At 43.8% G+C, this 14,183-nt stretch overlaps 1 protein-coding gene across 3 annotated transcripts; it reads left to right on the forward strand.

The window, feature by feature from the left end:
- Positions 1-18: 18 nt before the first annotated feature.
- LOC130696243 (intermembrane lipid transfer protein Vps13-like) lies at positions 19-14,163 on the forward strand. 3 transcript variants are annotated; one of them, XM_057519326.2, is made up of 24 exons: positions 19-183; positions 251-374; positions 462-548; positions 605-799; positions 861-1,711; positions 1,779-2,247; positions 2,312-2,545; positions 2,750-3,100; positions 3,168-3,276; positions 3,339-4,093; positions 4,253-7,047; positions 7,107-7,531; positions 7,852-7,981; positions 8,054-8,278; positions 8,377-8,592; positions 8,709-8,756; positions 8,879-8,932; positions 9,589-11,218; positions 11,287-11,505; positions 11,569-12,184; positions 13,065-13,179; positions 13,385-13,516; positions 13,664-13,822; positions 13,910-14,163. In XM_057519326.2, exons 2-24 carry the CDS (start codon positions 275-277, stop codon positions 13,946-13,948), a joined length of 9,954 nt encoding a protein of 3,317 aa, XP_057375309.1. In that variant the 5' UTR covers positions 19-183; positions 251-274; the 3' UTR covers positions 13,949-14,163. The 3 variants fall into 3 exon arrangements, with proteins under 3 accessions (XP_057375309.1, XP_059351367.1, XP_059351368.1); XM_059495384.1 differs by lacking the exon at positions 8,879-8,932 and having other exon boundaries at positions 20-183; XM_059495385.1 differs by lacking the exons at positions 8,709-8,756; positions 8,879-8,932 and having other exon boundaries at positions 21-183.
- Positions 14,164-14,183: the final 20 nt, after the last annotated feature.

The following is a 14,183-nucleotide window of genomic DNA, read 5'->3' on the forward strand; positions in this document are numbered from 1 at the left end:
TCTGCTGCTGAGTAATCAACAAAGTGTTCCTTAGTCACATGTAAACTTTGGTACTCTGCTGTGTTATATTTGTAGATCTGTACTGAGAAAAATAAAAAAAGCTCTGAACGCATTATCAGTTGTTTGTTGAACGTAGACGTGGTCTACGTACGAAGGTATTCGATGGTAAACCGTATACGTTTCGTAAGTCCAATAATAAAAAAATTTCACAGTAAAAAAAAAATCAAAAAATGTATTATTCTACATATAGTAAATTACTTACTCGAATACAAAAATGGTGTTCGAAACGGTGGTGTCAAGTCAACTGAATAAGTTTCTCGGTGCCTATATCGAAAATCTTAATAGTTCCCAACTGAAACTGGGACTTCTGGGTGGTGAGTTTTTTTTACCTAATCCCAATTGCTTGCCAAAAATATTCTTGGGATTTTTTCAATATCAATATAACTCGTGCTTTTATGTAGGTGATGTTGTGCTAAACCGACTTGTCTTGAAGCAGAGTGCCCTTGATGATTTAGACCTGCCCGTGAAAACTGTGGCTGGTCATATAGGTGAAATGCTGCTTTTTTTTTAAACATACATTTATTTTATTGTTTTCTTCTTTTAGATGAGCTTGTACTGAAAATACCCTGGACAAATATTTATGCTTCTAGGACACAAGTTTGTATTAAAGGTCTCTACTTATTGGCCATTCCCAATCAGGCTGTTGCCTTTGATGCAGATAAAGAAAGAATTGCCACCAAAGAGGCAAAAGAGAGGCAGTTAGCCTTGATTGAGGAAGCCAAAGCCCGGGAAACGGCAGGTAAGAAACAATTTCGCGAAATGTTCACCGGAGAAGCTTCATATCCATCATTTAATTTCAGTCGACAGTTCACAAGAAAGCGATGGTTTCGTAGCTAAATTAGCAGCTCAAATTCTCCAAAATCTACTCGTGACAGTTGAAGATGTTCACATTAGATTTGAGGACAACATTACGGATCCCAGTCGTCCGTTTGCGTTTGGTGTAACTTTAAAAAAACTGGCCCTTGAAAGCACGGATAGCTCATGGAACCCGACTCTCATTTCTGAGCCGTCTAAGCAGTTCTTCAAGCTTTTAAGTCTGGAATGTCTGTCTATATACTGGCTCAGTAACACGACCAACCTTCTAAGCAAAATGAATAGCCAAAGCCAAGTGGAATATTTTCGTAAGGGGATAGCCAACGCCCATGCGAGACCATACGAAAATTCCTACATTGCGGGTCCTATAACATCGTACGCCAAATTACGAATCAACACTCGACCAGAATTGGATGGCTCAAACTACACGATCCCTAAAATCTTCCTCAATCTAACAATGGAAGAAATATCAATGGCGCTGACACCGAATCAGTACAAGGACATTGTTGGCTTCTTAGGCAACGTCGAAAGGTTGAACCGAGGCTCACCCTACCGCAAGTATCGACCCGTCATTAGTGGCTACAAGAAGTATGCCAAGTACTGGTGGCTTTTTGCTTACCAGTGCGTTTTGGAAGAAAATGTTCGCCGTAGGAGAAGAAACTGGCGATGGTCTTATATGCGGGAACATAGAACTTTGGTACGACGGTACATCGAGCTATACAAAACAAAACTTGGGCAAAAGAAAGAAGATTTGCGGCTAAAAAAGAACTTGGAAGAACTCGAAGACCACCTCGACGTATTTAATATTACCTTGGCTAGGCGACAGGCCGAAGTACAGGTAAAGCAATTGCTCATGAATATTGAATTGGGTCATTTTTTTCAGCAATTATGGATTTGCAATGTAGGTGGAACGAATGCGGGCCAGTGAACAGAAAATTAAAGACGAAGCCGAAGCGCAGCAAAAAAGCAAAGGTTGGTTTAGCGGTTGGTTCGGATCTGGAGCCTCATCTACAACCATTAGCCCTGATACAGAAAGTGTCGTTAAAAGTTTGCAAGCTGAGATGACACCTGCTGAAAAAGCCAAGCTTTACAGTGCTATTGGCTACGAAGAAAATGCTGTCCCTGCTATTTTCCCCAAAACATTTGTCGAAAATCGTTTCGAGTTTTTTCTCAAGAAACTCGTCATACTGTTACATGATAACATGGATACCAAGCAGCCAGTTATCTTGCTTTCTAGTCTTAGTGGAGTCGAAGCCACTGTAGAGCAACGGCCGGTTGCCCAAGCTCTTCAGGCCACTGTCAAAGTTGGGGACTTTGTCATAGATGGAACCCCACAAAATGGCGATAAACCTAGCCTCGTTCGTCCATTAGAAAGTAACTTGAAATCAGAATTGGAGTATTTACGTTTTGTCTTTACCTGTCTGTTTTCGTTATTTAGCCAACAGAGAAATCCTAAGTCTAGTCTACGAAACAAACCCGCTGGATGAGAGTTGTGACCAGAGGGTACGGTTAGCGACGGAACCATTGCAAATTACTTACGATGTGAAAACACTTGAAAAAGTAAGTGCCATGTTCGAGTCAAAAGAGGCTTCGCAGCTTACGCAACTTACGGCCGCTGCCAGACAGAAGCTGGAAGATTTGAAGAAAACATCCGCCCTGGGTTTGGAATATGGTAATATTTTTATCGTCTTATGGGTAACATCTAAGTTACCAAAGCCGAACGTAACTGTTTGCATCATCTTCCCTGAGGATAAATGTTGAAGTTTAGGTCCTTCAAAGGGATCTAGTAGATGTCAAACTTTGCTAACCTAGATGTTCAGACTACTTGTAAATAACATTTAGTATTAAACATGGTATTTTACTTTATGATTTGCAGCCATTCAGAACCACGCAGTCGTGGACGTGGATGTCAATATAAAAGGATCCTATCTAATCTTACCGTCTGGAGGATGCCTTAAGAATAATGGTGGCAAAATTCTATGCAATATGGGAAATTTTTCCTTCAAGAGTGTGGATGCCAAAAAACGTAGCGAAGTGTCACTAGTGAATCAACTGATGCGCGTTGGAAGTACAGAGCAAGACATCATGGAGGAAATGCTGAAAAATAGCTACGATAAATTCTCCCTGGGCCTTCGTGACGTCCAGATTATCTCCGTGCTACCCAATGAAGATTGGACCAATCTAGTCAAACGAACCAAAACAGATCATTTCATACTAAAACCGATGAGTGAGTAATTTTTCATACCTGGTTAAATTTCATTACTGAAGACGTTATAACATTCTGCTGTGTGTAGGTATCGAGTTAATCGTAGAAAAATGTCTCCTGCTTGACGACCCTCGTCTCCCCAAGTTGAAAGTTTCCGGACAACTTCCATCGATTCATATAGATGTTATAGACACGAGGTAAATATCACATTTACTTTATGAAATTAGAAAAGTTTGAGACGTTCTCATCATATTTTCAGGTTGGTGAACTTTGCTGCTGTACTGAAAAGCATTCCCTCACCTGCTGCAGACAACACTTCAAATGAATTTGTGGACGCGGTTGCTCCAAGGTCGGAGCTGCCAGCTCGAATTAGCAGTGATGATAGTGCCTTAGAACATTTGGAAAACGTTTTCAAAGTCGCAAACAATGAAGATGGCCAACAGCTGTCAAACAATAAAGAAGTCCAATTAAGCAACGACGAACTTGTTCAACCTACCGACTTGATGCTGCGGTTCGAGTTCCAAGACGTCCGATTAAGTTTGTCAGTCGGCCTAAATGATCAAGCCTCGAAACCTGTTCTCTCTTTTGGAATGGAGAGCTTGGCGATGGTGTTCACAAAGAAAGTCTTTGAAACTGTCATTGATCTCACTTTGAAAGATTTAAGCCTCAATTTCGTCGACCATATGGCGAAAGATGAGAGCCACAGAAGTGTCAAAATGATCAATAGCCACGATTCTTCCAAAGAATTGCTTTCTGTTCGCTTCGTGGACGTCAACAAGCAATCTCCTGAATTCCATGCCAGACACAAATCGGTCGCAAGAAAGCTGGAAGTAGTCATCTCATCATTGGATTGTGATTTCCACCAAGAAGCTGTCATCGACCTTCTCCAACTTAGTAATGACATCAACTCTCAGATCGATAGGAGCAGTTCTGTTCAGCGTGCGACTGGTATCACTTCAACTGATACCGAAAATTTCATTAGAAATCAGCCTGTTAAACTTCTGGCTGCTGAAGGTTAGTTTAATTTGATCTACCTCTTTTCCATTTCCTTATTGAATGAATGAATTTGATTCTTTAAGCTGCCAAGTGGAGAGGTAAGTTTTTAATTTGTAGCTTAGTCTGTTGAAAAACATTTTTCTGTCGTGTGACTGACAAATATGAATTGTGAACTAGATAAAGAAAGGAAACGACGTGACATCTCCGATGAAATCGTGGACTTCCAGTTGAAGGCGCAGTTCCATCACTTTCGAGTAAACATGCTGACACGGAAGTTACGTCTGACTGAAATTACAATCAGTGGATTGGAGATGGAAACAAGCGTACGCGCTTCACATATAGTTTTCGAAGCTGGACTCAACGAATTCCGAATTGCCAATCCTAATGGTGACTCGCTTTATCGTGAAATTGCTTTAGTCGTGGACGGGCGAGCCATCCAGTTAAACGTGAAGATTTTTAATAACGCAACAGAGGACGTGAATATCATCGACATGAAGAAAGTTGACCTGGCCATCCACTTGAAGATGAGTCGCATGAAAGCGGTTTACTTGAGCAGCTTTGTGAGGGATTTGCTGGCCTTCATTAATCATTTCCAGGCAGCTAAAGAGGCCCTTATCCAAGCGTCTTCGGCCGCCGCTACGGCTGCCAAGGAAAACATGCAGAAGGTTTACGTCCAGGCAACACGCATCTTACTGGATATTGAATTCCAGGCGCCATACATCATTTTCCCTCAGAGATCCAACAGCACGGACGCTCTCATTATCGATCTTGGACACTTTACACTAAAGAATCGATTTGACTTGAGGAACACTCGCAATGAGATCGGTTCTCCGGCTATCATGGATGCAATCAGTTTAAATCTGCAAGAGCTGCGCATCTTTTTGGCCGTTGTCGATGGCATGAAGGTCAAATCAGAAAGAGAACTCATCGAGCCGTTGACCTTCAACCTCGACTTGGTGAGGAATTTAACAAGCACTTGGTACAGCGATGAACCAGACCTCAGAGTGGACGTTGAATTAGGCAAGGTCAGCATTGTTGTTAGCGAATTCGTTTATCGCAAATTGATGCAGATCGTCTTCGACAATTTGGAAGAAGGACAAAACCAATTGCTTGAACTGGAACATGCAGAAATAAGAGATCGGGAATCTAGCCGACCAACAAGCACTCTTCAAGGAAAAGCAACATCTTCGGAGAGTCCGCTTTTATCATCGCAATCGTCTGAACTTTCGGCCGATAGTATCTTGCAGCGCTACGGACCGACGCGAGTCTCGATGGCATTTTCGGTTAAATTGGCAGAAATAAAAATGGAACTGTTTACGAACGTTGTCCCCAAGAAAGAAATGACATTCTCTGCAAAACTGGAAAGGCCTTTATCAAAATTGGCTATGCAAGGATTCGTTGTCTCTGGCCAATTGATGTCTGATTTGTCGATCCAATCAAAGGTTACACTGCACTCGCTTTTGATTGAAGACACAAGACCATTGTTGCAATCTGGTATTTCATCTCCGACTACTCCGGGCACTCCGAGCTCGTCATTGAAACGCTTGGTGGAAAGACCAATCAATCGGCTCCTCTATCCGACGGAATCTAGCAGCAATCCACAGCAGCAAATGTTGTTGATTGATTTCCTGCAGGAAAAGCAGCAAGACTCGAAAGTTGACGTACATCTGTGCGGATTCACGTTGATTCTCTGTCCAAGTTACTTGTTGCGACTCTTGAATTTCTTCACAGCTGGACTGCCTAAGCCTAAAGCTGCTCCGCCAGTTAAACCAACTAGACCGACGAATTCGTCACACGTCGCACCAGTTCGTAGCAAGAAACCTCAATCGATATCGTTGATGTCCGTCACTGTACGTGTGGACAAGCCCGACATATTTCTTGTGGATCGAATCGATTGCTTGGATACCAATGCTCTCGTTCTCAATTTCGAAATGAAGTTGAATCTCTTAATACTTCCTCAAGCAATGGACATTTCAGGAGATGTGTCTAAGCTCCACATTTATTCTTGTCTCTTCAATCCCCATCATCGTCAGGGAACAATGGGGACAGTCCTCAGTCCGTGCGGGTTAGCTGTCAAAGCCAAATTGTGCGAAGATGAGCAAGCTTCTCAAGTAGACATAAACATAGGTGACATGACACTAAGTGTCTCGCCAGGAACAATCGCGTTGCTCACGAGCGTGAGCAAGAGCATGGCTCTGACAGGCAGTGATGACGAGGCACTCGGAGAAGAGGAAGAAGACAAGGATAAAGAAGAAGTTTCCTTTGCTTCATGGACAGACCTATGGGAAATGAAACATTTAGCTTTCTTTAACTTCCCATTTCTCGAAACTGAAATTGGTGAAGAAGCACACGAATTTGTAGATGATAACATGGCCTTAGTTCCGCCCAAAAAACGAGTACGCAGCGAGCAGATGATTGTCGTTTTCAATCATTTTGAAATGATGATCGAAACGGGCCAAGGAAATCGAACATCGCCTTTAGTTTTGCTCGAGAGTCGCATGAGTGCCAACGTCAGGAATTGGAGTTCACTTCTAGAATTGACAGCAAGTCTTAATCTTCAGGCTGGCTATTACAATAGTAGATTGGCCATATGGGAACCTCTACTGGAACCAGTGGACTGCACCCGGTTAGGTCCAGTCCGGCTGAGACCATGGGAGTTGACGATGAAGATGCAGAAGGTTGTCGATGATTGGGATGGATTTGAATTTGAAAGCCGTCCGTCATCTAAAATGGAAATCAAATTTGAATCAGCAGACACAATGGAATTAACTGTTACCCGCAGCTTTCTTGATGTTGTTTCTTTGCTCGGGAAAGCTTTTAGCGACGCAGTTAATCAAAAGTTTTTCAAACGCGATCTGCTCCCGCCTTCGCTTTACGTGGTCAACAATCAGCTGGACAAGAATGTGGTTATTATTCTACAGGATTCAGATTTCATCGTTGACGATGCCTCAATAGCAGACGCTAAAGAGCTGGTAATATTAGTATGTTAAACTTACTTCTTGAATATAAACACGTTCAAATATTTATGTAGATTCTTGAATCCGGATCGAAAATTGGATTAAAATTGAAACCGAAGATTCGTACACGTTCTGTTTTGAGTGAAGAGACTGAAAACGAACGGATGTTGAAAGTCAAAATTCCAGAGCTTTCATACCAAAACGGGGGCATCCCCGTGAGTCGTTCCAGCCGTCGTTATTTGCCGGCTGGCAAATCAGAAAGGGATGAGAATATCGGAATTGTAGCGGATATTGTCAACGATTTTGGTTTCCGCTCCATTACATTCCGGGGCCTCGTTCAAATCCACAATCATTTTCCACAACCCATTGACGTGTATTACATGACCAAGACGGGCAACGAGGTCAATGGTGTCGGCCGAGTGGAAGAGTGCGGCGTTCTCAATGTCCCCCTCTTCGCCTTGTACACGCCAACGGGTGAACTTTTCTTCAGTCCTCTTGGGTAAGTCCTATTAAGGTCATATGCCTCTCCCGTGTTTTTTTTTTGTACCTAAACATCTCCTATTAATAAGTTGTCCATGTGTAACTTGACACCGTCAGATACCGGAGGCAAGTTAAGTCTATCGCCGACAAACGGAAATGACATATCGATGGAATTACGTATTCCTTGTCTGTCCGATTCGTTTACAGCGTTGTCGGGCAAGCGCGTAGCATTTAATAGCCGTTTACAAGTTTAATGTAATCTGCGCTGGAAACACGTGTCGCGAATGCTTATGAGTTGGCTGTTGACGTCTGGATCGTAATCTTTTTTAAATTCTCTAGATATGGCGTCTCGATTGTACCCTTTGTGTGGCGAGATCTTCAACGACAGAATCAAATCAGCAAAGTGTTGCAGTGCAGTTCCCGACAATCTTCCAGGACTTCTAACAATGAAGACCCTTTCTTCATGCAGGTAACGATTAAAAGAGTAAACATTAGTTAAAAAATAATTCTATTTTTGTTTTGTTTTTTTACTTAACCACAGGTGACAGGCAATGTTGAGCACATCTATCTGGAAGACACCCGAAAGAAAACGTTGAACAGCTTTTGTTATGCGATCCATCTGCGTCCGACAGTCATTTTGCATAATTCGTTGCCGGTGCCGCTTTATATTCTTACGTGCGGTGCCATGAACGAACTGATTGTGCCACCGGGGGGTAATAGTTATCTCTCCTGTGTCGAGCCCGGAGCGGCCTATGTGGTACTGAAGGTAATGGACCGGTCCTGAAAAAAAATGATTCACCAGACAAGAAGACGTTCAATGTGAAGTGATTGAAGCTTAAAATCTTTCCATGTTACCTTTTTTAGCTGAAAAACTATTTGGAACGTGACTGGGCATGCAAAGAAGAAATTCGTCCAATTCCAGCAGAGTTATCGGTGTGGAGTCTGATCTCGTACGACGGTTCAGCGAAGGCAACGTTAGATTTGGGCGTCTTTTCTACCGTCAAAGATCACACGCTCCACATGACTGTCTACTGCCCATTCTGGATGATCAATAACACTGGCCTTTTGTTGGCATATAAGGTAAGATGACTTCCCCATTTATATTAACAGGACGGAGAAAAATCGACGCCTTCTCAATGTGCCATGTGGAGAATAAGCCTTATCTTTAGCGTGTGTGTTCTCTCTGTACATTCCAGCATTCCGGCAAGTCGTCTAAAAAGGCGAAGGTGCGCAAATCATTGAAGGTAAATAACCCAGGTCATCAAAACTTAAGCTTAGATCCGCTTCGGTCTCCTCTCCTATTTGAGTTCTTTCAGAACCATATTTTTTTTCTTTTGTTTTTTGGCGTTGGGTATTTATGAAACAGCGCTGGGCTTCCACGGTTTCTTTAAACTCCGTCGCCTCGTTGGCGGCATTTTCGGTGAGTTAACGACTCAACTCCCCCCATTCTTTTTTTTCTCCTGTCCGTAATGATTGTGAATCCTTATTGCATAGCCTTCCATCCAGCGGTTTGTTTTTATTTATTTTATTTATTTTTCTCTTTCTCTCTCAATGATTTGCTCATCACTAACTTGATTGACTTGACCACGATAAAGAATCGGGCATCAGGGTGGAGTGGAAATGGGGAGAATCGGAAAGGGAACGCCGGAATGCTAAAGAATGTTGTTTCCTAATCACATAAAGTAATGTGAGTTTCCTCTCTTCGTGTGTGGCTTCTGTCCGCTGGTTAAAATAACGTCTTCAACAATTTGCGGAGGTTACCATCGTCGTTGGCTTTGATTTTTCACATGTTTCGCAATTAACTTGGGCGCTAACTTTGCCAAAACCGATAGAATGCGAGGAAATTTTGTGCAAACGTCATGTTGTCCAACACAATAGTATAGATGTAGTTGTTTTCGTTTAGTTTTATGATCCTATTCTGCGACTATGGTGATTGCTTCGCTTTTAACTTTGCGCTTCGTGTCGTTTTTTTTTTTTTGGGCCCGTGCTTTATATGTTTTCTTATTCAAAATTGCAACACTTGTTTCTGATTTGATCCATCACTCAATTCATGTTTTGTGATTGCCTACTCAATAGGGCGAAGAGGACAACTGCATCTATCATCCGGAGAATATGTCTGATCCTGTTTTGTTTTCCTTCCGTGCAAAATCCTTCTTTGAAAAGAAGACGGCAATGATACGTGTGGAGGATTCAAATTGGTCGGATCGATTCTCGCTCGACGTGGCTGGCAGTTCGGGACTTGTGACTTGCAAAACAGAAGACGGTGATAATCCCTCGTGTTACCAATTGGGAGTCACGGTGCAACTAAGCCACGGAGGCTTGACGAAACAAGTCATTTTCACACCTTACTACATTCTCTCCAATTTGGCTCCGTTTGACGTCGACGTGTTCGAAGTACGCGAAGTGGGTCCTCGATCATCGACTCCCGCCCCAAGTCGCGATTGGTTTCCCATTGGAGCCAGCCAATCCGTCCCGTTTTGGCCACGCTTTCCGCAAAAGTGGTTAATTTTCCGAATCACAGGCACCATGGAAGAAACGCTCGCCTTATCGCTGGATAAGCCCCAACCCACGCTGTTGCGGCTGAACAACGGATACGGTGGACTCTTCATCGACTTCCAGGTTTCAGAGTCGTCAGTCATCATCGTCTGCCACCCGTACGAAGACGGCCGAGCTCCTCTTCTGCTGGTCAACCATTCTCAAATCTCTGTGAGCATAAGCGAATCGAATGATGGATCGACATCGATGGAACTCGCGCCCCATCACGCTACCTACTATACTTGGATGCAACCCAACGGAGCGAGGAACTTGACGTGGGGTACTTGTGGTTTCAAACGCGAGTTTAGTGGACGGGACGTCACGCGGAGCGCCAGTGGCAGTTTCGATAGTCCCGCCGGCTCCCTCGAGTGGATTTCGTTCTTGCACGGAAGACAGCGGGTCCTGCTCTTCACCGACGATAAAATGCTGGCCTTCCAGCAGCGCAGCGTTAGCACAACAGAGCCGGTCGAGCAGAGCGTCACCGTGTCGCTTCACGGACTCGGCATCTCGTTAGTGGACAACACCCACCGACGGGAAATTCTGTACGCCGGAATCACGAGCTCGGGTGTCATCTGGGAAACGGCCAAAATGCGGATGATTCGGCCGATATACCGTGCCATGAGCATCCGCCATAACATGATGCTCGAAGAGGCCTACCAACAGTATACACGCAATTTGGCAGCCGGTGTTGACACGGGCAGTCGGCGTGAATTGGATGGCGGCCGCCTCCTAGCCGATTTTAAAGAATTGAAAGTGTACAAGCCGAAAGAACGATTACTTCGACGTAGCTACCGATCCGGACTGGAGTTGCTTCTTGAAACGTACTGCAACCGTCGACTTGTTCATGCCCGTCTCAACAAACTGCAGATCGATAATCAGCTGGAAGACTGCGTCTTTCCCATCGTGTTTGCTCCCGTTCCTCCGCCTCGTAGCATCGCCACGGAATCTATCCCGCATCCGTTTGTCGAAATCAGCATCGTCGAGTTGCTAGGTCAACAGACGGACGTCCAACAATATGAATACTTCAAGCTGTTGGTGCAAGAGTGTCACTTTCGCGTCGATATGTCACTCGTCAACGGAGTGGGGTCATTGTTTGTCAATGAAAATGAGCTCGTGTCCGAACTGGAACATAAGAAAAATGTTGAAATGGACATTGAATTAGCGAAACAAGGTATACCTTTCTATTTTCCGCCGTTCAGAAGTACGTGAATGTAATTTCTTTTTGTTGAAATTGTGAAGGATTGCACGAGAGGACTCGTTTGCTTAACGATAAAGCTCCAGAAAATTATTTCAAGATGTTACACTTGTCTCCACTGAAGATCCATTTGAGTTTCTCTAATACTGGCAGCGTAAGTGCAGTTAGCTCTTCCCAGCAACAGACCAGCAATAATCCCGCGAGTCAGTTGCTTAATTTGCTGATGCAGAGCGTCGGCGTCAGTTTGACGGAAGTGCAAGATGGTAAGATCACAAACGATATTTCAAAAACATCCAGTTTAAATGCCGGCCATTGTCATTCCACAGTTGTCTTCCGCTTGGGATTCTTCGAACGGAGCGACATTTTCCTGAGTTGGCAACAACTGGCCCGCGACCTACAATGGCACTATACCGGCCAGGCCGTCAAACAGTTTTACGTCCTCGTTTTTGGATTGGACGTCATCGGCAATCCTTTCGGTCTGGCTCTGGGCATCTCGCAAGGAGTCGAGCAGCTCTTTTACGAGCCGTTCCAAGGCGCGATTCAAGGGCCTGGAGAGTTCGTAGAAGGGTTGGCTCTGGGTGCTCGTAGCCTGATTGGGCATACGGTCGGTGGTGTGGCTGGAGCGGCGTCAAGGATCGCTGGCACCCTAGGCAAAGGTCTCTCTTACCTAACATTCGACGAGGACTACCAGAAGAACCGACGTGAAACTTTGCTGCGTCGGCCCAACGACATTGGCGAGAATTTAGCCCTAGGAGGCAAAGGCCTCTTGATGGGCGTCGTGGAAGGCGTATCTGGAGTTGTAATGCGTCCGATCGAGGGAGCCCAACAGCAAGGAGTAGGCGGTTTCTTTGCTGGTATCGGGAAAGGCGTGGTAGGGCTCGTAACACGGCCGACTGCTGCCATCGCCGACTTTGCCAGCGGATCACTGGATGCCATGAAAAAGTAAGTCGACGATACGTTTTTGTTTTTCCTCCTGCCGGCGCTGTCCATTAGTGGGCAAGAGCCAGTACCTTTTCTTTTCGGCCCAGGTTATTCTTGTAGCACAAAAAGGGACGCTTTACATCATCGCGGTTGAAGACGTAAACCGCAAGAAGCGAAAGAAAACAAACATTTGGGCATCATTAAATAGGCGGGATTGTTTGAAACTTTAAGGTCAATCGTGCGATAATCTTTGATACTTAGTTGCATGTTTGAGTGCTGTAGGAAATCAATAGAGGGAAAGTTCCAATTTCTTGTGTGGTGCAGCAAATGAGTGCACGAAAGCCGGCAGGGAAAAGAAACGTTAATTATTGGCTCGTGTCTTTATGGGGGCGTCAATGACGTAAAACAAGACTAGCGTTCCGTGTCGTTTCATTCAGCCTGGCAATGGACTGTGAAATGCCATCCGTTGATTTCATTCGATCTTTTTACTTGTTTCAAGTCGTAGCTTTCGTTCAATCGTTCATTAATGTTTGAGGTTGTTCGCAAATCTCATTATTCTTGGAGCTTTTGATTAAGTGCTATCCGGTTCTTGTAGTGACGTTTCCCATTTGAAATTCCAGAAGTAAAACAAAATTGGTCGGTCAAGTAGATTCATGGCCAGCGAAAATTCTTTTGACTTTATCTTTCCATGGAGCTCTTAAGGGAGCAAGGAAACGTTGCGTTTTATTTATGTCTTTACTAGTCGTGGAAACTGGCAAGTCTAACCCCATTTTTCTTGATATATGCGGATAGGCGCCCTTTATTTAAATACTCGGAACAGACTATTTGAATAATGGCCGTCTATTGCATATTTCTGTGTCAACCTTAAAAAAAAAAAAAATGTCCGTGTATGTGTGTCTAGGGCTGCAGATGTCAATGAGGAGCTGTCACGCCTACGTCCGCCACGCTTCCTACACCCGGATGGAATAGTCAGGCCTTACATCCGTTACCAAGCTGACGGTGATTGTTTACTAAAGGTAAGTTTTTCCTCTGAGAATTTTTGCTGTTGGGGCGTGAGGGAATTTATCTATCGATTGTCGCACCTCTACGTCAGTTGCAATAACTCGCAATCCGTTTTCTTATTTAATAAAAAAAAAAAAAGCCGCGGTGTGTCGTAGACATTTGATCTTAAGGAAAAGGGTTAAGAATACTGTCTAATATTAATTGATCTATTCACTGCAGATTCTGGATAAAGGACGTTTCTCCAAGACGGACTATTACGTAGATCACGCAGTGACGGACAATAAGATGACTCTTTTAGTAACAGATCGTCGCCTTGTGCTCATGTCCCACGATCTTTTCGGCCAATGGCAGGTTAGTTGGATTACGATTTTCTTTTCTTCCGCCCTTTTTTATACGCTTGAAGAAAATTGAGTGTTGCACGACGGACGCGTTTTATTGGGGCGCTTTCAAGACGTTCTTTCAGTTAACTGCGAGCATTGATTTGAACTTGGATCGTAGGTCGAATGGAGCCATCCATGGGAAGAGCTAACAGAACCTCCACAATCGAACCCCAATGGACTTTACATCCCTTTGCGCAACAACAAGAAAGTGTTGGGTCTGTTCACGAGCAGCGAAAGTGGCAAGTTGGTTAGCATTCCGTCTCAAGAGAAATGCGAGGTAATAAAGAAGACCCGCACAATCGAACCACACGAAGTTTGTACGATTGAATGTATCTAACAGTATTCGTCTTTAATCGATTAACAGATGATACGAAAGAAAGTTGAGAAATTGATGAAATCGTAACTACGCGGAAGATGAATTGCGAAAATAAAAAAAAAAAACGTTGGACACGAGCGCAATTTTACACATCTGCCTGTTAAAAAATCGCGATTTTTTTGTTTGTTTTTTTGTCATTTGATTTCAATATTTGCTTTCTCGGGCTAACACATTACTTTTGACCCTCTCAAATCGTTTCAACTACCGTGAGCTTCAGTTTAATATAATATCAATTATATCAATCAACGTCTAAAAATGATTT

This window comes from Daphnia carinata, chromosome 5, assembly GCF_022539665.2.
Source record: "Daphnia carinata strain CSIRO-1 chromosome 5, CSIRO_AGI_Dcar_HiC_V3, whole genome shotgun sequence".
Classification (NCBI taxonomy): Eukaryota; Metazoa; Arthropoda; class Branchiopoda; order Diplostraca; family Daphniidae; genus Daphnia; species Daphnia carinata.